Genomic DNA, 21581 nt, shown 5'->3' with positions numbered 1-21581 from the left:
GGACCCTGAGGCTCATCTAGTCTAACCCCCTGCAATGCAGGAATATGCAGCTGTCCCATAAGGGAATCGAACCTGTGACCTTGGCATTATCAGCACCATGGTCTAACCCAGTGTTTCCCAATCTTGGGGCTCCAGCTATTTTTGGACTACAAATCCCATCATCCCTGACCACTGGTCCTGCTAGTTAGGGATTATGGGGGTTGTAGTCCCAAAACAGCTAGAGACCCAAGATTGGGAAACTGGTCTAACCAACTGAGCTATCCACCAGTACTCATGCATTGCCTTCAACAGACTTTCCCAAACAGTAGTCCACAGACCACCAGTGATCTGTGAGTTTCATTCAGGTGGTCTTGTGGCATGTCTGTAAAAACAAACAAACCCAACAACAATTAAAAATCATGCAGCATCTAGCACAGTGCATTTCAATTATTACAACAGGCTGAAAAATATTTAAGACCCTCAGCAATTTTCTGTGGGGAAAATTTTGGGACTACTTCCTACAACACCGACTGTGTATATAAGCATTTACTTGGCCATCATTTAAACTCACAGAGAGCATTTAATTAACGGTCAAGGCAAATAAAAGGAATAAGAGTTTATTGAAATGGTGTCCATGGCTAAGAATGGCAAGTCATGAAATTCCCGCTAAGTTACAAAAAAAATAGGCTTATTCCCAAGTTGCATGCGTAGGATTGCAAGCAATGACTTGCCCAGTGCTACAAAGGGATTCAAAACGGAGCACGTTCAAGCTTCCGAAAAAAGTTTGAAAACTGAAACACCTACTTCCGATTTTCTAGCGTTTGGGTTCCAAGTTGTTTGTGAACTAAGCTGTATGAAAACTGAGATACCACTGTTTCCTCAGGATGCTGGAACCCCTAGGAATGGATGCCGATTGTGTTTGCTCATTTCCCCCCAGTTGTTTGTATGCAAACCTTTAACACTGCATTAAATAAAGGGTTTGTAGTTCTTGTTACAGGAAGGTGGATCCCCCTCTCAGGTAGGGGGGTGAGGCAGGGGTTTTTCTGGTCTTCCTCCAACCCCCTCCATAGCCATTCCACAGGTTTAAAGGTCTTGATCTTGTTGACAATCCTTGACCCTCTTCTGCTGAGATTTTAAAGCTAGTTAGAGCCAGTTGCCTGATAGCCGTGTGCTTGCTGCTTGTGGAACTGCATGGCATGAGGCTGGCTGGCTGGTAGAATTCCTCCCAAGTTGCATAAACTCATGAAGACTTTTTTGTTCCTTGCATTCGGAATCAGAATAAGAAAGCCTGGGGAAATGTGTTCAATAGCAGAGTAGTTTTAATTCCATCGGGGTAAAGTATGGTTGCCAGACTCAATAGAGGACAGGACTTCTGTGCCTTTAATTGCCCTGCTCTCTTTTGAGTCTGGAAACCTTAAAGAGAAACCAGCAGACCCGTTGCTTGGAAATTAAACAAAGGGTCTGCTGGTTTCTCTTTAATGTATCCAGACTCAAAAGAGAGCAGGGCAATTAAAGGCACAGAAGTCCTGTCCTCTATTGAGTCTGGCAACCCTTTCGGGGGTAAAGGGCACCCTGTTACTGCTTATATAAAGCAGCTGCTAAATTGTAATGCATGTCACAATGACTGACCACACAACTGCAGAAAAAAATGACTCTTGGAGCATAACATCCCCGGTTAGGTGCATTTGAGGTTTTCCTTATTTTGACAAACTAGGCCAATGAAAGCCAACCCCATAATACTTTTACTAGTTTCTAGAGTGCTTCCTTGCTGCTTTTGTGGCAAAAGACTAATTGCAGCCATAAAACCCTGTTGAATCTGCATCTTTCCTCTGCCTTTGTACTGCCCCTGTGTGGCCTCAGATAAATACTGCAGAAGCTGATAAGACTCTTCATTCGCCATATGGATTATTGTTTTTGCTCCTCTCTTTTGTCAGATTCTGGATTTCTGCCAACACCTCAGGATCATACCTGTTGTTGTTGTTGTTGTTGTTGTTGTTGTTGTTGTTGTTGTTGTTGTTGTTGTTGTTGTTATACCTCCCCTTTCACACCCTTTCCTTCCATCCTCGTGAAGAGCGCATATGCTGTCAGCCCCCATAAGTAATCTTGAACTTGAAATGCTAAGTTCTCACTGGAGCAAAATATGAATAGTTTCTTCTTCTTCTTTCTTTCTCTCTCACTTCCAGGATCTGGGAGACTCCACTCCTCCTGGCTGCCAAGGAGAACAATGTCCAGCTCATCAGGAAATTGATCTCAGATGGTTCCTGTGATGTTTTGCAAAGAGGTACTTAACCTAGACCCCTACCAATGAGAGCGGTGCATGGTCCACTTTAAAATAAATTGCCTTGACCTAGCATAGAGTCAAATAATTTTAGAGTTGGAAGGGACTATGAGGGCCATCTAGTCCAAACACCTGCAATGTTTTAGCTTTGGTTCTGTCCAATTGAATTGGCACTGCAGCCTAGTATGTACTATCTAGGCTGGTGCCCTAAGGTGAGGCACTTCTCAAATGCCCCATATCACTTGGGTACATTCTTTATCTTTACTTGTAATTACAAGCCAAACTAGAGGGATAGGGGAAGCAGCACCCCCTTTTTTGGTCACATGGCCACTACGTTCACAAAGGGAGGGTCAGACAGCCTAATTTTCACAACAAAGGGAGAGCATTTGTGCAGGGGGAACTAATCCATCCCTTGTCCCCTCCCTGTCACAAACGAGACTTAGCCAATGTGGTGCCCTCCAAATGATACTGGATTACAGCTCCAGAAAGCATGGCCGAAGGTCATGGATGATGGAAGTTGTAGTCCAAAAGGGCAAGGATGATGGAAGTTGTAGTCCAACAACATCTGATGAACACCACATTGACTATCCCTGACTTACAGGCACTCTTCTTTCTGACCACCTCTACCAGTGTTTGAGTTGGGAGAAAAGTGTCTGAAACAATGGAATGAGGGGAGGGGAGCTTGTAACTTTGCTCACTCACTCACACATCCCACTTTCACTATAAAAATCAGAACTTTTCATCCACCCACGGACTTAAATGTGAAGAAGTCAGGCACCTGGACTGCATAGCTGTCGCTGTCATGTCTAGCTCGGCCCTAAGTGCAGCTCAGTCTTAGGTGACTTTTGTGTTTTCCTCGTCCTGTGCAGGAGCGGTAGGGGAGACAGCCCTGCACATAGCTGCTCTCTACGATAACACGGAAGCTGCAGAGGTGCTCCTGGAGCTGGCTCCAGAACTCATCAATGAAAAGATGACGTCAGAACTCTATGAAGGTAATTGCTGTCAAAATGCATATACTGCAATTCGCATAGAAAAAGATGAGCAGTTATAATATTTGCAAACTCGTATCATAATGCGAAATGGATAACAACAGACAAAAGGCATGTAGGACGATGAGTGGAAGTTTGTCCGTTTGCTTTTGCAATAGCTGATAAAGGGTAGTGCAGAAGAAGTGCAGCGGAAATGGTTTTAGAGAGAGCTGGAAATCCCAACTACAGGATTCAAAAGATGTACATCATTATTTTTCTCATTAAATAAATCCTCTGAAGCATGGGGTGGAATTCAGTGTTGCGCACTTCCAATTGTTCTGTTTATGCAGGCATTTCCGCTTGCCAGATGGAAGGAACCCCTCTCTCCTCCACCCCATATGTTGATCTAAGGGGTTCTCCTAACTCCTCAAGCAAATTTGGGGATGCAGGAGGAGGAGAGGGGAGAAAGCCCCATTGCACAAATGCAATTCCTTTAGTAAGGCGTCTGTTGATGGGGCTGGTTAGGTGAAACTCACCCATGTGTTGTTGTTGTTTTTTAATGGCTCCGAAAAACAAAATGTTGCTATCAAGTCTGCTAGCATTCGACAGAGTAACACCCCCCAAAGGATCGGTGCAGAGAATGTCCTGGTGTGAGTGTTTAATGGAAGGTTTGCTTTGTTTGTTTAATGTGAATTGCAGGACAAACACCTCTCCACATTGCAGCAATCAATCAAAATATAAACCTAGTGAAATGTCTGGTCAAGAAAGGGGCTCACATCTCCACTCCTCGAGCTACAGGACTCTTCTTCAGGCGCAACCCCAAAAGCCTCTTCTACTTTGGTATGATTTGCATCAGCCGCTCCAGAGAACGGGATTGCTTCTGGTAGCTGATAGAAATGTTGTTCCCCACAAGGTTTAGCAGAGCTTTCCAAACTGTGTGTCTCGACACGTCCGTGTGTTGCGCGAACACACCCCACGCTCCTCCCAGGGCCGGAAAGGGATTAGTTTAACCTCCGGTTTGCTAGTAAAACAAGGATGGCTGCTGAATCTCTCATGGAAGAGTGTTCCACAGCATGGGATCAGTAGCACTGAATGCCCAACTCCTAGTGGAGGTCAGTCGGGCTTCTGTAATGTGGGGGACAATTTGGTGCCTCTGTTCAAAACCAGCATCCCAATCAAGTTCAGACAGAGGCTCTGCCCTTCACATCTAGAGTTTCCATTTAGCAACAAGCAATATATTTCTTAGTATTGTTGGGTGCAACATCTATGGCTGTAAAGGTAAAGGGTAAAGGGACCCCTGACCATTAGGTCCAGTCGTGACCGACTCTGGGGTTGCACGCTCATCTCGCATTATTGACCGAGGGAGCCGGCGTATAGTTTCCAGGTCATGCGGCCAGCATGACAAAGCCGCTTTTGGCGAACCAGAGCAGCACACGGAAACGCCGTTTACCTTCCCGCTGTAGTGGTTCCTGTTTATCTACTTGCATTTTGATGTGCTTTCAAACTGCTAGGTTGGCAGGAGCTGGGACCGAGCAACGGGAGCTCACCCCGCCACAGGGATTTGAACTGCTGACCTTCTGATCAGCAAGCCCTAGGCTCAGTGGTTTAATCCACAGAGCCACCTGGGTCCCGCATCTATGGCTGTAATAATGCCCAATTCATACGGACAAGTCACCAAGTGATGAGACAAAACACCCATGACACCAGTTGCATTGGAAAAGACAGACAGACAGACAGACAGACAGACAGACAGACAGACAACACTGTCCCAGACATAAAAACCAACTTGTTCTAGGCAAAATTCTCTTCCAGCCCCAATTACAAATGGCATGACTATTTAAATCTCAGCCTGAAAGGAAATATCTCCCCGACCCACACTTCCAGTGATCTGCTTTGTTGAGATAAGGATTTCCCCCCTTCATGCTGCTACTGGTAGATAGAACCATTAGAGATGCATGAATGTCCCACAGCAGGCACAATCTTAGAAGAGGCATTCTCTGCATGAAAAAAGGAGGAATATCTCTTCTAAGAAGGCAGCCGTCACCTATATCTTTTGTAACCACCTGTATCGTCTGTGTGATTAATCAGGGGGGTGATTAATGAATGAAAAAATAATTAGTCTAACCAGGCTTTGCCAACTTGGTGCCTTCCAGATGTTTTGGACCCCCCAACTCCCATCATCCCCAGCCATCAGGTGCTCCTGAGGGTGATGGGAACTATAGTCTAAACATCTGGAGGGCACTAGGTTGTCAAACACTGGTTCAACCTATGAGCCAACCACATGTTGTAGCCTTAATTACCAAACTTCAGAGAAATATCCCCTCCCCCTCCAAATATTTGGGTCTTGTTTTAATCCTGTTTTGTCCCTTGTATTCCTCTTCAGGGGAGCATATTTTATCCTTTGCTGCCTGCACTGGAAATGAGGAAATTGTGAGCTTATTGGTTGAAAATGGAGCCGATATCAGGGCACAAGATTCTCTAGGTAAGAGACCTGCAGTCAGAAGGAGAATTAATTTATTCTTTTTAGTAAAATGGGGCAAACATTTTTTTCCTGGGTTGATCACGGTAGAAGCCAATGAGTTTAAATTTGAGGTGGAAGGCATCTAATTAAATATCATCTTGCTGCAAACCCACCCAATCAAATACTTCCATTGGTTTAAATCTACTGATCACATCTGAGCAGAGCTTGCACTTTACTAAATAATCTGATATTAGCGCAGTAAGCATTATCACTCAACTGCTGTGTTTCATAACTTCAGTTCCCTGAATATCGTTCTCTTATGCTGTTTCCATTTCAGGTAACACTGTTCTTCATATCCTGGTACTTCAACCCAACAGGACCTTTGCATGCCAGATGTACAGCCTGTTGCTTGCCTACGACAAACGAGAGGCAGGCCTGAGACCTTTTGACTTGATCCAAAACCACGAAGGCCTCACTCCATTCAAACTGGCTGGAGTTGAGGGCAACACTGTGGTGAGCACACAGTCCAGCTAATCAATGTGGGAGACACCTTGAAGAAGAAGAAAAGTTCTTTTAAAGCAAATGGAACTTCATACTTGTGGGCACATGTAGAAAAATTATTTGCACAACCAATAAATTCTAGTGATTTGTGGATCCCCTTTCCTACCTCACTCCAGTTTGCAAAACTGGATTGGTAAACTAGATCCTTGCAAAACAACTGTTCTGAAATGTGGAGATTAATTATGCACCGGGCTTGGCTCATGTCCAATTAGGTGAACAAGTACAAAAATTTCAAAGGTTTCATCAGTTCAAATATTGTTTCAGGAAGTGCAAATTAAGTAGGTTTTGGGGTCTATGAATTTTCACTCAAATGACAACAATAGGCTCTTCCCCCAGCCCCAAACAGTCCAGCACCAAGTCTTGGATTTTCTGTAACTCTTGCTGTCTTTCTTCAGATGTTCCAGCACCTTATGCAGAAGCGAAAGCATGTGATGTGGTCCTTTGGGCCCATTAACAACATTTTCTACGACCTCACGGAAATAGACTCCTGGAACGAAGACCAGCCTTTTCTAGAGCTTATTGTCTCAACCAAGAGAAGAGAGGTACTGTGGAGCTCAGATCCCTTTTTTTTGTCTTTGTGGAAAAGAGGACTGTGCTGGTGTTATTGAAGGAGCAATCTGAGTGGTCCTTATGCCAGCTGTTCGTACAATCCACAATGTTTAGGACTTCCTTGGCCAGCTGATGAAAGGAAGAAGGAGAAAAAGTGGTGGGATTCCAGAACAGGATTTGCATCACGGACTTCAAGTTTGTGGGACAGAGTGAAAGAATGCAGCCTTGCACTGCAAATACACAAACTGTCCATTGGAACATTGCTGAAGCTGCAGGTGACAGTGTAGCTTTCCAGGCTAAATGGCCTGTGCGCTTTTCTGTTTTCTCAGTGAAATTTATTAGGCTGTAATAATTGTAAAAATTGGTTTGACTCCCAAAACCGTTCAAAAACCAAGGCGCAGCTACCGATTGGCTGCAGGAGCTTCCTGTACTCAATCGGAAGCTGCATCGGACAGTCTTCTTTCAAAAAACATTTGCAAACAGGAACACTTTCGGGTTTGCAGCGTTCGGGAGCCAAGCCGTTCAGGAACCAATGTACCACTGTACTTTCCAGATACACATTCGTTTCACATTCAACTTCCCCTCTACTCCTCCATGGTATCCCCCGTAATTTCTAAAATTGCTGCATATTATAAATATCCTGTGCCTTTTCCACACCATTCTCCAACTATTCAACTGCTGCTCTTCATTCAAATCCAACCTGCGTTTTCACATGTTTACAACAATTCTTTCAATATTCAGCAAAAGGTTCCCACTCCTCCTTAAGGTCTGCCTCTTCTTGATCTCTTAATTTCCATCGTTAAATTTGCCGATTCGGCACGGCATGCAGAGCTCTTTTTCAAACACATAGGCATGCTCCCTTGCTTTATGTTGCTTTTCCTCTCAGAACAGAATTCCAGAGATATCGTAGCAAAGTTCAGTTCTTTCTTCAAGTCAAAAGGGGAAAAAAGTCTGTTTCGAAAGGTCTCAAGTACCTCTAAGGACTACAGGTGTGTTCAGAAGGAGTATCCTCTGCACAGTAGCCTTCAGCCTGTAGCAAGCTGGCCCTGTGTCCCCTATTGGCTTCCAGCCTTCATTGGGAAGGGAAGGGAATGGCGGTTGTGGATTCTGGGGCTTTGCAATCTATCTCAAAGTGTAAGTTGCATTGTGGAATATTCTTAAAGATCCAAGAAGCTGCTTGCCATGCTCGCGTTACTAATTGCAGTGTATTCGGTGAGATAATGAAGCCTTAATGCACACATCTAGCCTCATGAAACTTGGGCAATTTAACTTCAATCGTCCTTTCTTTTCCTGTTTGTTTTCTTCCTCCCAAGGCAAACTGCTTCTATCCCACTGGCCTCCTAAAAACCCCACTAGATACTGCAGCCTTCCTTTTTTCCAGGATGTCCATCAAACAGTATATGCTGTTGGGAAGCTGCAACAGGGCTAGGGTGGCTGCTAGGGCTAGACTGTCACTTTTCATATGAACCAGAACCTTCCCGTGAGTAAAATTCAGAAGCAGAAGCGCAGGTTTGGTCAGAGGCAGCGCCTTAGATTTGGCCTCTGGGCCTGAAAACACAGTAATAACAAGGGCTCCCAAGCTGCAAAGCCATTGAGAATAGCCAATTATTCTGAAGCCTTGGCCACCGATTTACTGAAAACCCTATTTGAAAAATGTGTGTGTGTGTGTATACCTACCTTTGCAGGCTGCAACTGCTTAAGACTATAGCTCAGTGATACAGTACATGCTTTGTAGTCCAAATTTCCCAGGTTTGAACTCTGGCAGATGCAGCTTTGTTACCCCCGGAAAAAAAATGGTTCGCCTGTTAAGACTTTGCAAACCCTGCTGTGAAAGTTGCATATGCTGCTTGGCAGTCTTCCCATTAAATTCTATGGCTTGTTTATTACATGGGAAATACTTCTCACACAATAGGCATGTTAAATGCCTTTGTGGCAGCAACTGTTATCAACCAGCTCGCCTGTATGATTTGGGACATTTGACGTCATTAATTTCTTTTTTTGACCTCTTTGCACCATCATAAACATGAAATGGCACTATGGAACGTGGTTGGAAGCACATTTACATATGCAGCCTTGGTCTTTGGTAGGCCACACCCAACACTGTAGGCCACACCCAACACTGCAGCATGCCGCTCTGGCTTGCACAACACCCTCCTCCTTTCCCTTTCTTTTTCATTATAGATTTGTTTCAGATCTCCTATGCATTTACTGTAGAGCAGGGGTCCCCAGACTTACCGTGCGGCGGGCTGGTGCCCGCCGCGCCGACCGCGCGGTGGGCCGGAGGGCAGGGGAGTGCGCGCGCAGCGGGCCGGAGGGCGGGGGAGTGCGCGCCCGTGCGCATGCGCACACGCGCCCGTGCGGGAAAAAAATCACCGAAAATCGCTTGTGCGCATGCGTATGGGCCTCCCCTGACCCGGAAGTGCACCAGAAATGACCTCTTCCGGGTCAGGAGAGGCCCATACGCATGCGCACAAAGGATTTTCGGCGATTTTTTGGCGATTTTTTAGATCGCCGCTGCGCCGCGCGCCGTGAGAGCGGGCGGCGGCAGCGGGCGGCGGGGGTCGTCGCGGGCCGGATTGGAAGGCCGATTGGGCCGCATCCGGCCCGGGGGCCGTAGTTTGGGGACCCCTGCTGTAGAGCTATGACTAGCCCTAGAGAGTAATTAACGCCCCCATGTGCCCTATGCTACTTCATACTTCATCTATAGGATTTGCCTCTGAGCATAAATTACAAATCCTAGATACCACCCATGGGTAATCGTAGACCTGTACTGTATACACATCAGCACAATTTCATGTTTTAACAGTAAACTGGAGTCCCTTCCACATGATTTTGGACTTTGTTTCCCTGTTTAATCCCTGGAAATGGTATAAATCCAGATTAAACAGGGGAAATGATATGGCATGGCATTTTGATAAGGACGACATCCTGTGGAAGCTGCACAAAACATGCACGGTATCCAGCAACGAAGGGATAGTGAACTTGTGCATGGGATATGGCTAATTTGACTGGTGGTTTTGCGCAAAACACTTAGTAACACTTAGCAGTAAACTGCCATGTGGAAGTACCTGGTTCCACCGTCCCCCCTTCTCATCTGCCTGCCCCTGTCCTAGATTTCCTCTCCGTTATTAAATTAATTTCTCATGGCATGGTAGCAGATCTCTTGCAAGCACCAGCACATAACTAAGGTATTATCTGGCATCCCCTTTGAAGTATGTGTCATACAATGCTTTGGGCCTATCTATTAATGACATCAGTTGCTAGCAGAAGTCATGAAAACTTACAATCCCAGTTTCCACATTGTTCTGTAAACATTTTCCACTTTCCCTCCCCTGTGCTACCTTTTTGGCACCTGTATTATTGTAAATCTCGGGTGGCGGTTTCCAGATAAGCAAAGTTGCATTTATGCTGGCTGTTAAAACTGCAATAAAAAAAAATTGCCTTCGAAGCCTGGTGAGCAGGCTTCCCCACCTCTGTGTTCCATCCTCTCTTTTATTGCTAACTTTATGTGCCTTCTGTTTGCCATTGAATGCCTCTTTTCCCTGGATAAGGAACCTGTGGACTTCCAGATGTTGTTGCATTCCAGCTCCCTTCAGCCCCAGCCAGCATTGCTAATGCTTAGGGATGATGGGATTTGGAGGCTAACAACACCCAGAGGACCACAGGCTCCCTAGCCTTGACCTATTCTATAACCCTCAATTTCCCCCATATCTCCCCCCCTTTTTTTTTCTTCCTTGCCACTCTTGTTCACTTTCTTGGCCCACCAGGAAACTGTGGTTACCCTTTTGTAGTCGCTTCCTCCAGTATATGTATCAGGACTAAGCCAAGAGACGTTTGCACGTGCAGTAGAAAATAAAGGTCTGTTCTCATCCAGATCTCTTGCCTGATAGGACCCAGCCCTAAGCTGGAACCCAAGTTTAACCTTGTCCCCCTCCCCAACACCAGCCCCTCCAAGTGTCCCTTTTTTCCAGGGACAGTCCCAGATTTACTGAAGCAGTCCCAGTTTCTGATTTGATCCCGGAATGTCCTGCTTTTCCTCATGATGTCTCTATTTTCGTTGGGGAAATGTTACACCTTATGGAGTGAGTTTTCCGACCCCTGAGCCATGTGAAGACAGCCCTGTTTAGGGAAGTTTTTTATAAAAATGTTTTATTATGCTTTTATATCTGTTGGAAGCCACCCAGAGTGGCTTTGGCAACCCAGTCAGATGGGCAGGGTATTGATGATGATGATGATGATGATGATGGAATAGGACACCCCTATTCTCATTGGAGAAATGTTGGAAGGTATGCCATATAAACATACCCACACCCAGCATGGGGATTAATTGCTATACTGGGCAAATGCATTTCCTTCGTAAGGTCTGCAAACCCAATAAACGGCTTGTCTTATTATTTTATGATGTCTATAAAAGGTAAAGGGACCCCTGACTATTAGGTCCAGTCGTGACCGACTCTGGGGTTGCGTGCTCATCTCGCATTATTGGCTGAGGGAGCCGGCGTATAGCTTCCAGGTCATGTGGCCAGCATGACAAAGCCGCTTCTGGCAAACCAGAGCAGCACATGGAAACGCCGTTTACCTTCCCGCTGTAGCGGTTCCTATTTATCTACTTGCATTTTGACGTGCTTTCGAACTATTAGGTTGGCAGGAGCTGGGACCAAGCAACGGGAGCTCACCCCGTCACAGGGATTCGAACCGCCGACCTTCTGATCAGCAAGCCCTAGGCTCAGTGGTTTAACCACAGCGCCACCTGGGTCCCATATGATGTCTATAGATATTCCCAAAGGACAAATCCTGCCTCCCCCTGCCCCCAAGTTTTCCTGAGCTACAGAGAAAGTGAGAGCAGGGCCCTATTTCACCTCCTCTGCTCCTTCAGGGAAAGCGAATAGAAAGACGAGACAGTCTTGCAGCTTCCCCCTCCCCCTAGCAGCTCTACAGGCATTTGGGAGGAAGAAGCATGGCTTCTCCCCCACCTCAGATTCCTTGAGTAGCCTACAGATTTCCCTCCTCAGGGCGGTTTGTGGGCTGCAGAAGCAGAACCGCTTGTGCATCACAGAAATATGCCCCGTTGTGGGAGGAAAGGAAATCCATTTCCACATATCTGAACTCCGGCACTAGGAGAAGGGGACGACAGAGGACAAGATGGTTGGACAGTGTTCTCGAAGCTACGAACATGAGTTTGACCAAACTACGGGAGGCAGTGCAAGACTAAACGACTAAACAACAGAACTCCGGCAGGAGCTTGTCAAGTTTCCCAGCTGGCTTTGAGGTGCAATTGGTGCTGGGGCTGTTGCTCAGCTCCCATTCATCTCAAGGGAGCCTGCAGAGCAGGGTTTCTGAGTGGACTGTGCCATTGGTTCCATGTGTTGTTGCCCTACCAACATTTTATCTACTACCATCTCATTATAATCATCATTTTTCTCTGCTACTTCTGCAGCAACAGTGTAACATAAATAAACAGGATCTTCCTGCTTTAAAGAACTTACAATGAGACAGTAAAGTGGTGAAATATACCAGAGGCAGCAAGGGGCATGGATGTGGAAATGTCGTAATATGTCTACTTGGGGTTCCTTTCAGCGGGGGATGGTGACTTAAGATATAAAGCTAAATCCTTCAAAGAAGAGGCAGGATTTGAGTGTTGCGAAGGGCAAAGAATAACACCATCTAGGTATTGTGGCAGAGAGGTTCCCCTTTAAGCAGAAGAAGGCAGAATGCTTCATATCTGTGCTCCCCACCTCCACCCACAGCCATCTAATCTGCTCTCTGTTGCACCAGGACACATACACACAACCACTCAAGACTAGGGATGGAAAGAACTGTCCATTTTAATTTTCCTAGCTTCTCATTTGCCCAAGCTAAAATTCAGTTCTCTTGTGTTTTGCAGCAGTTGGAAAATCATCAGCGTTTTAGGGTGAATTTCTCCTAATAAACACGTTTTTATATGCAGTTTTGACTTGTGTACTGTACACCTTTCTGCATGCTATTTCCCCTGATTGAATGCATTTTTTTGTATGTTACTTCCACCAGCATCTTAATTTTCTCAACATCCCCCTGATGCATGCATTTTTGTAGACAACTGTTGATTGGAGAACTCCATTGCAAAATTCAGATCAGTGTAGAATTTCAAAGACTGTGTTTTGGTTTGTATGTTGTTTCAGAAAGTACTGATTTGAGAGATTCAGCTTTAAATGCGAACTGAATCATATTTCTCCTCCATCCCTGTTCATGACAGATAAGCAGTCTAACCCTTTAGTTCATGCTTTGGAAAGCTGCCCTGACAAATGTTTGCAGAGATCTGCACTCATTCTCCTCTAAGAATTTGCCCTCACTTGGGATGGAAAGGAGAGAGAGAGAGAGAGAGAAGCTTTTTGGAGATACATTTTTTTTGTAGAAATGTGTTTCTTCCATCCTCCCTTCAAACTGTGTCCCAGTAAGAAATGTCTTTTGGAGCTAAAGTAAATCTCTGCTTCTTCCCAACAGGCTCGTCGCATCCTAGACATTACGCCGGTTAAGGAGCTTGTGAGTCTGAAGTGGAACACTTATGGGCGCCCATACTTCTGCTTCCTGGCATTATTCTATGTCCTGTACATGATCTGCTTCACCATGTCCTGCACTTACAGACCTCTGAAATCACGGTCAGAAAACCAAACAGATGATCGGGACATTACCATTGCTGTGCAGAAAACACTGCAGGTGTGTGTGTGTGTTTCCCCCTGTTAAAATTCAATTATTTTTGTTAATAGCCTCTTATATAAATAAACAGGCCTGTTCTGTTGGTCCACGTTTCTCAGTGAATCCATGCATGCTGCAAGACGAAGCAGGAACAAATAGTAAAACCTTAAGGAATTAAAAGGGCTTTATACCATTTAAGATTGCAGGTGGGGAAAGACGTATCTCACTTTTGAAAATGTCCATACAGTGGTGCCTCGCAAGTCGAATTTAATTCGTTCCGTGAGTCAATTCGTTTTGCGAAAAATTCATATTGCGAATTGCGGTTTCCCATAGGAATGCATTGAAATTTCTTTTTTTGCCCATAGGAACGCATTAATTAAATTTCAATGCATTCCCATGGGAAACCGCAATTTGAAAGATGAATTTTTCGCAAAATGAATTCGTCTTGAGAGTCACCATCAGATCGCAAGACGCATTCGTCTTGCGAAAAATTAGTCTTGCAGGGCATTTGTCTTGCAAGGTACCACTGTACTTACCGGGTAAAATAACTACTATAGCAGAGACAGAGCTAGGCTGGAACATTTCTCCCTGAAGTTCCACGTTTTGAAAAATTGCATCTCCCCGCCTGCAGCCTGAAATGGCAGGAATCCACTCTTCCATCTCAGGGAGTTTATTGCCTTGTCTTGCATCTATCGCCATAGGGAGAGCTTGAAGAGGGCAAAGAGATAATCCAGGAAACCCTGGTGCATTCCAACTATGTATTTTTTTAAAAAAATAAAATAAAATAATTTTTATTGAATTTTCAAATTATAACAATGAATTTTCCACAAATCTTAATTGAACAATTTATATATCCACATTTCTCAACACCCCTCTCTTTGGCTTCCCCTGTATTTCCGTATCGATTTATTAAACAAATTCTATACCCTGCTGGTTTTGCCTCTTATATAGTTGTGAAAGTTTAGTCAAAACCTGCCAACTATGTATGTATCAATGTAAAAGTTTATTGGCTGTGGTTTTTTTTTAAAAAAAGTTATTAATTGTTTCTGCAAAGTGCAAAGTAAACAACATTTATGAACTTTCAAAGCTGAAACAAGAACAGAAAGAAAACAGAAGAATATGAATACCAAGCAATGTAAAAAACAAAACCCTATTTTTAAGGATGCCTAGAAGCAATGGGGGGAAATCAAGGGTCAAGCCTTCCCAAGTTCAATGTGTTGCTTTTTCAGGGCTGTCTCATCTCCTTATTCGTTCACTAACCAGTTGTCCTTTCTTCTCTCCTCTCTCTTTTTTAGGAGTCCTATCAGACATATGAAGATCATCTCAGGCTGGTGGGGGAGCTGATCACTGTGATAGGAGCCATGGCAATTTTGCTCCTAGAGGTGAGAAAAACCAGCAACAGCTATTGTTCAAACGACACCAAAAGCAGCCCAGGAGCTCCATTTTCCATTTGGGTCGGCACTGAACTCTTGTGCTTTAATAGAGCATATCTAGACTACAAAATTTTGAAACCAGTTCGGTTGTCAACACTTCCTCCAGAAAACCATGGACATTGCAGTTTGGCCCAAGCACTTCCAACTGGTAGCAAACAACAGTGTAAACTATACATGACTTGATTACTATAACCAGCAGCTACCTATCTTGCAGACTGAAATAAGGCAATCCAGCTTGTTGATTTTATGCATTGAGTCAAATATAGTTTGTGGTATTTATGCTGCCTGTTGGAAGTGTTTGGCCAATACACCCCAAATTCTACCTTGCCACTACTATCCGCATGATCTATACATGACTTTATTCAATAGACTCGGGGAAGATTATATTTTAAAATTACTTATTTTGGGGAGCACATCACTTCCACAACAGATCTTAATCCCCTCCCTAACACCCCTAGACCCTTAAACTGGTATCTAGGAGACAGAAAAGCCCAAGGTGACGTGGTGGTAGTGTTATATACCACCGTTTACCAAAAGACCCTAGGATGTTGTACAACCATAAGAACATATTTTATGGAGCATAATAATAATTACATAATATAAAGCATAATAATAGGCAGCATAATAAAAAGTAGTCATAATGAGGGTAGGCTTCTGGGCTAGACCAAATGGCTATGAGGGCACAAGTAGCTCCAGCTCTGGGTGAAAAATGGATGTTCCTTTCTAACTGATGCAATTGTTTCAGATTCCAGATATTCTAAGAGTTGGAGCCACTAAGTATTTTGGACGAACCATCCTGGGAGGACCTTTCCACATCATCATGTGAGTCTCTACATCTCCAAAACTCCTAAAAACCCTCCTTTACTAACCTGCTCTCTGTCTCTTATTCCCCATCTTCCCATCCCTTTTAAGGGCTTCTTCTATGCCAGATCTCTTTCTTTAGAGTCACAACTAACATTTTCATCCTGAAGTCAAAATGTGAGTGAATTAGTCAGTTTTATTCCTCAGCTGGTAGTGAGAAGATGTCTCAAGAGGACACAGTGATAGCCTCTAGGTTGTTTGCTGGGGGTTTTCCTAGAGTAAAATCTAGCTCCACTCTTTCCCCTCTATCTTTTCACGCTAGATCCCTCCCAAGCAGAAGGCGGCTGCGTCAAGGGGGCGAGCTCCTCCCCTGGGTCTGTCTGGCCCATTGCTCAGCCATGTGCAGTATTCGCCTCGATCACGATGTCAGAGGGGGAGAATAGCCAGCAGGACTGGGACTGTCCTGCTGCTGTGTATCAGGGCCAACCTCTGATTCCTCTCTGTCTGACTCTGCGCTCACATTATGACTCAGCTTCTAAGCCTTTCCTGGAAGGCTCTCCATCTCCTGCCCTCTCTTGATCACTCAATCCCCTGCTTCTAGCACCTCCCAGCTTGTCCCTTCTGCAGACTGATCTTCAGTGTTCCACCACCAGGATCTGGGATCTAAGTTGTCTTCTTCTGTGCCCTCCTTGGGGGGCTCTTGGGTGGGCAGGTCCCACCACTCTTCCTCATCCAGCCAGTCCCTGACAGCGGGATAACCGCCTGTAGGTGTCCACATTCCTGATCGTACCATTTCCTTTGCAGCATCATGTATGCATGTTTGATCCTGGTGACCATGGTAATGCGACTCACAAGCACCGATGGAGAGGTGGTACCCATGTCCTGTGCCTTGGTTCTGGGCTGGTGCAACATCATGTATTTCGCTCGAGGCTTTCAGATGCTTGGCCCCTTCACCATTATGATACAGAAGGTGAGGAATGCCACATGACCTTGTTGCAAATACAGTACAGATATGTGAATTCAAGATTCTGTCTCCCATTTGCCTCCTATCTAAACTTCCTTCCAGAAGAATCTGTTGCTTAGAAAGGGCTAAAAAGGCTGGCCATGGCAGGAATAGACTCCAAAAGCAGGAGTAAAATGCCTTAAATCCCAACAGTTCCCCCCCCCCATGCCTCCTAAGAGTTGCCTTAGGAACTGAATCAGACTAATGGCCTATCATTTCCAGCAATCTGGAGCTGGCAATTTGAGGATAGCTACAGCCTGTGAGCCTACCTAAAAAGGTAAAGGGACCCCTGACCATTAGGTCCAGTCGTGACCGACTCTGGGGTTGCAGCGCTCATCTCGTTTTATTAGCCAAGGGAGCCGGCATACAGCTTCCAGGTCATGTGGCCAGCATGACAAAGCCGCTTCTGGTGAACCAGAGCAGCACATAGAAACGCCGTTTACCTTCTCATTGTAGTGGTACCTATTTATCTACTTGCACCTTGACATGCTTTCAAACTGCTAGGTTGGCAGGAGCAGGGACCTAGTCTACCTTTAAATGTCCAAACTAGATATTTATTGGGTGGGAAATAACCGTGCTGTCGACAGCTTGGATTTCACAACATCTCATTTCTCTCCTTCCTTCAGATGATCTTTGGAGATCTTATACGCTTCTGTGGCCTAATGGCGGTTGTAATACTTGGCTTTGCATCAGGTGAGACAGAAACGGATGGGTGCATTGAGTGGCTGTGGGGATTCATATCAGTTTTTACTATGCAAGAATGGAGCTCAAAAGAACTGAGCTTCCAAAGATAGGGTGCCTGAAGGAAGAGGGACAGAGGCAGTGCTAGATTAAGAAGAAGAGATCTGCAGGAAGGGTGTAGTGGTGGATGTAGAGAAGTGAGTGGAAGGAGTATGGAACTGAGCAAAGACCAAAGAAGGGGGAAAATAGCTAGAGTGGAGCCTCACCCTGAGAGAGCAGGGAACTGTGTACTATTGGCACAGAGTCAACAGGCAAGGAAGCTAGGAAACAATGGGCCAGAGAAGCAAAAGGCATGGTGTTAATGTGCCTTCAATGGTGTAGGTTCAGTGACAGTAGGTGCAGCCCATAAACTGGAAAGTACTACACAATTTTGGAAAGTGCTGGTTTTGACCCATAAAGCCTTAAACGGCTCAGAACCACAATACATCAAGGACCACTTCTCTCCGTATGAACCTACCCAGACCCTGAGGTCCTTATTCGTGTGCCTCCTCCATGAGAAGTCAGGAGGGTGGTAACACAAGAACGGGCCTTTTCTGCAGTGGCTCCCCATTTGTCAAATGCTCTCTCCAGAGAGGTTCACCTGGCGCCAGGTGAAAAAAACATTCCTCTTTAAGCAGGCCATTGGCTGGTTTACATCCAATGCCCTTTTAAAGTGTGTTGTGGAAGGGGGGCATCACTGGGTTGCCTTTGACTTTGTTTTTATTATGTATTTTCTGTTTTTTGTATTGTGATTTTATGTTGTGAACTGCCCTGAGATCTATGAGTATAGGGCAGTTGTTTTTTATTTATTATTATTATTATTATTCTTGCTGCTGCTGCTATTGCTACTAATATTGTTATTATTAATAGAATGCACCCTGCAGCCTTTCCCTTGACATCTTCTGTAGTTGACCAGCCCTCTTTGTCTCCTTCCTTCCTTCCTTCTACCACCAGCCTTTTACATCATCTTCCAGACAGAGGACCCTAATGGCGTGGGGCATTTCTACAACTACCCCATGTCTCTCTTCAGCACCTTTGAGCTGTTCCTGACCATCATTGACGGACCTGCCAACTATGAAGTGGACCTACCTGTCATGTTCAGTGTGGTGTACTTTGCTTTTGCGATCATTGCCACTCTGCTCATGCTGAACTTGCTTATTGCCATGATGGGCGACACCCACTGGCGGGTGGCCAGCGAACGGGATGAGCTTTGGAGAGCACAGGTAAGAACATGAGCATGGCAGAGATTCTAGCGGCATGAGAATGAGTAAGGTTTTCATGGGGTTGGTGGGAGTCAGGGTGAGAAGTGCTACAAAGGCCACCTCTGCATGCTTAGCACATGTGCAAATTTACACTGGTTTTAGTCTAGTTTGGGTTCCATGGCTCCCAGGCAAGGAAACCCTGGGAATTCTGGTCCTGTAGACAGCCTGGGGATTTCTGAACAAGAATTCTCAGCACTTCAGTCTGCACTTGGCCAAGTTATTTGAGGAAGGCCACAGTCAGAAGGGCCAACTTGCCCTGCTATTGAAGGGGCCGACGTCTGACATCATGCACCACATCTTGTGATGTGCTGACATGGCATACTATGTCACCGCTCAACATTGAGGGGGCCCGGCCCCCTCCCTAAGAATTTCAGGGGTGAGGCAAAGTGCCTCACAGCCCCTCGGCTGGCACGCCTGGCCGTAGTCATGAAACTGGCTTCCTGTAGACTGAGTGTGTAAAAATGGTAGCTATTGATAGTGTCTGCTGCTGCTTCTCTAGCTATGATCTAGATGTTACCTTATAGCTTCATATTACCTCAAATATCACTTCATTAATATATTTTTTTAAAAAATTAGTTGTTCTCCATTATTAATCTCAATTCCACCCAGTGGATTTTAAAATTGAGATAATCTGAAACAGATTGATTTCTGAATACGAACCTGTCAAGTCGAAGAATTGCACCCTGACCTTCTGTTCTTCTTCAGGTTGTTGCCACTACAGTCATGCTTGAGCGGAAACTCCCACGATGCCTCTGGCCTCGCTCTGGCATCTGTGGGCGAGAGTACGGACTAGGGGACAGGTGGTTCCTCAGGTGAGTCCCTTCTGTCTAGTGCTGTATGCAGGAGTGAATGAGTTTGATGGCACAACAATTGCAGCTGTCTGTCTGTCATCTATCTAATCCAGGCATGTCAAACCTGCAGCCCTCCAGATGTTTTGGACTACAATTCCCATCTTCCCCAACCACTGGTCCTGCTAGCTAGGGATCATGGGAGTTGTAGGCCAAAACATCTGGAGGGCTGCAGGTTTGACATGCCTGAATTCTAATCTATCTATCACAGGCTTCCTCAACCTCGGCCCTCCAGATGTTTTTGGCCTACAACTCCCATGATCCCTAGCTAGCAGGACCAGTGGTCAGGGAAGATGGGAATTGTAGTCTCAAAGCATCTGGAGGGCTGAGCTTGAGGAAGCCTGATCTATCTATCTATCATCTGTCATCTATCTAAGGGCAACATAGATAGCAGCTAAGTCAGACCATTAAGTGACTTGCAGCTCGTTGGTTAGAGCTTGCTGCTGATAACACCAAGGTTGCCTTATTGGTAGTAGAAGTTGGAGAAAAGTCCTCAACCTCATTGTTTCTAATCCGCACAGGGTGGAAGAGCGTTTGGATGCCAGCAAGCAGAAGATGCTTCGCTATGCAGAAGCCTTTAAGGGCCAAGACAAAGAGGAGCTGGACAAGTTATCCGCGAAGCTAGAGCTGAACGATCCTTTCTGGAAGGAACCATCTCCAACTGTCTCGCGGAGCACAACCCAGAGCAGTTTCCACCGCGGTTGGCAAATCCTGCGGAACAACACCTTCAGCCACCTACGCGGGGAAGTGAACCATGCCTTGGAAGAAGAGGTCTACCATGTCTGAGATGGTTCTTTGCTGACTCTGCACGCTACTGGTGCTTTGCAATGCATCATTAATTCCTCCAGGTGCTGGAGGGATCTTATCAGCTGGCGTTTGTAAGAACATAAGAAGAGTTCTGCTTGTTCAGGCCAAAGACCCATCTTGTCCAGCATCCTGTTCTCACAGTGGGAGAACAGATCTGTTCTCACAGATTCCCGTTGGAAGCCTGCAAACAGGAGCTGAGCGCAACAGCACCCAGTTCTTGCGATCTTGTGGTCCCATGAGTTCATTGCATCCCTCTCAAGTGCACTGCCCCTGCACTTCGGTGCAACAGACCCAAGGGGATATGTATCTCCTTCCTGCAGAAATTATCCTAAGGACAGCACCGGAGTTTCACCTGCATCAAAGGGGTTTTCATTGGGAGTTCAGTTATGACCCGATCAAGAGTTCCTGTCTGTCAGCATGTTCCCAGGCAACATTCCACAAAAGCTTCCCTATTCTCTGAAGAGCCAGCACTATGGAAATTTTAAATCTAATTTGAAGGAGGGGAAAACATTATTTAAACTCAGGGAGCTGGCTAATTCTGACACAGCAACTAAGCAGCAGATAGCTAGCCAGCATTCCAGGGACCCTTAAAGAGTACGGACATCACCTCAACTAAATACATTTCCACAATGCTACAGAGTGGGTTCTGCTTTTTGAGTATGGGAAGCTAGTGCACTTTAAGCCAAATGTGTGGCGCTGGATTTTATCCCAGGGAGAACTTTTCTAGGGCCATGTCATTGGACTCCTCTGTTCTTGAAATAGCAGGATTAAGGCCATTTTTCCTTGGCTGAATTGACCTCTGCTAATATTTGCTATTGCGGGTTGGGGTGGGGGTCAGGGGAAAGAGGTTTATGAACTCATTTGTGCTCACGTACAGCTGCTGCTACTACTTCTCCTTGCGCAAGGAGACCGAGGCCTGTTGTGTCCATCTTACCAGCTGTTGCAAGTGCCTGTGTGCATATTTTGTGGGAAAGTGCTCCAACGTATAGCTTCCTGCTCACCCGCGGTAGCATTTTACGGTGCCTGATTATGAGGGGAGAGCAAATGTGAGGCAGGATACGGGTGTATGGATTGCGATCCAGCTGGCATAGCAGACACTGGTGAATATAGGTGCATAAACCTCTTGGACCCTTCTGAGAACTGTTTCCCCCCAAATTCTGCTTAAAGTAGATCTGGAGTTCAAATAAAATAGCCAAGCTAGCTCAATTTTTTATTACGAGTTTTGCACATGCATCAGTG

At 45.4% G+C, this 21581-nt stretch overlaps 1 protein-coding gene across 1 annotated transcript in view; it reads left to right on the top strand.

Moving 5' to 3' along the window:
- The window catches only part of LOC118097792 (transient receptor potential cation channel subfamily V member 6-like), a 32461-nt gene extending 12140 nt beyond the window's left edge, over positions 1–20321 (top strand). Inside the window, exons 3-16 of the mRNA XM_035141029.3 lie at positions 2163–2260; positions 3127–3249; positions 3925–4065; positions 5609–5707; positions 6024–6199; positions 6643–6789; positions 13277–13489; positions 14764–14850; positions 15647–15723; positions 16507–16672; positions 17332–17398; positions 18380–18648; positions 19393–19499; positions 20057–20321. Of these exons, the coding sequence (XP_034996920.3) occupies positions 2163–2260; positions 3127–3249; positions 3925–4065; positions 5609–5707; positions 6024–6199; positions 6643–6789; positions 13277–13489; positions 14764–14850; positions 15647–15723; positions 16507–16672; positions 17332–17398; positions 18380–18648; positions 19393–19499; positions 20057–20321 (2035 nt within the window). The remainder of the gene's footprint in view (positions 1–2162; positions 2261–3126; positions 3250–3924; positions 4066–5608; positions 5708–6023; positions 6200–6642; positions 6790–13276; positions 13490–14763; positions 14851–15646; positions 15724–16506; positions 16673–17331; positions 17399–18379; positions 18649–19392; positions 19500–20056) is intronic.
- Positions 20322–21581: the final 1260 nt, after the last annotated feature.

Source organism: Zootoca vivipara, chromosome 15 (assembly GCF_965207765.1).
Source record: "Zootoca vivipara chromosome 15, rZooViv2.hap1.1, whole genome shotgun sequence".
In the NCBI taxonomy this organism is placed as follows: domain Eukaryota; kingdom Metazoa; phylum Chordata; class Lepidosauria; order Squamata; family Lacertidae; genus Zootoca; species Zootoca vivipara.
Note: the sequence above shows the minus strand (reverse complement) of the source record. Positions and strands in the feature narration are given on the sequence as shown.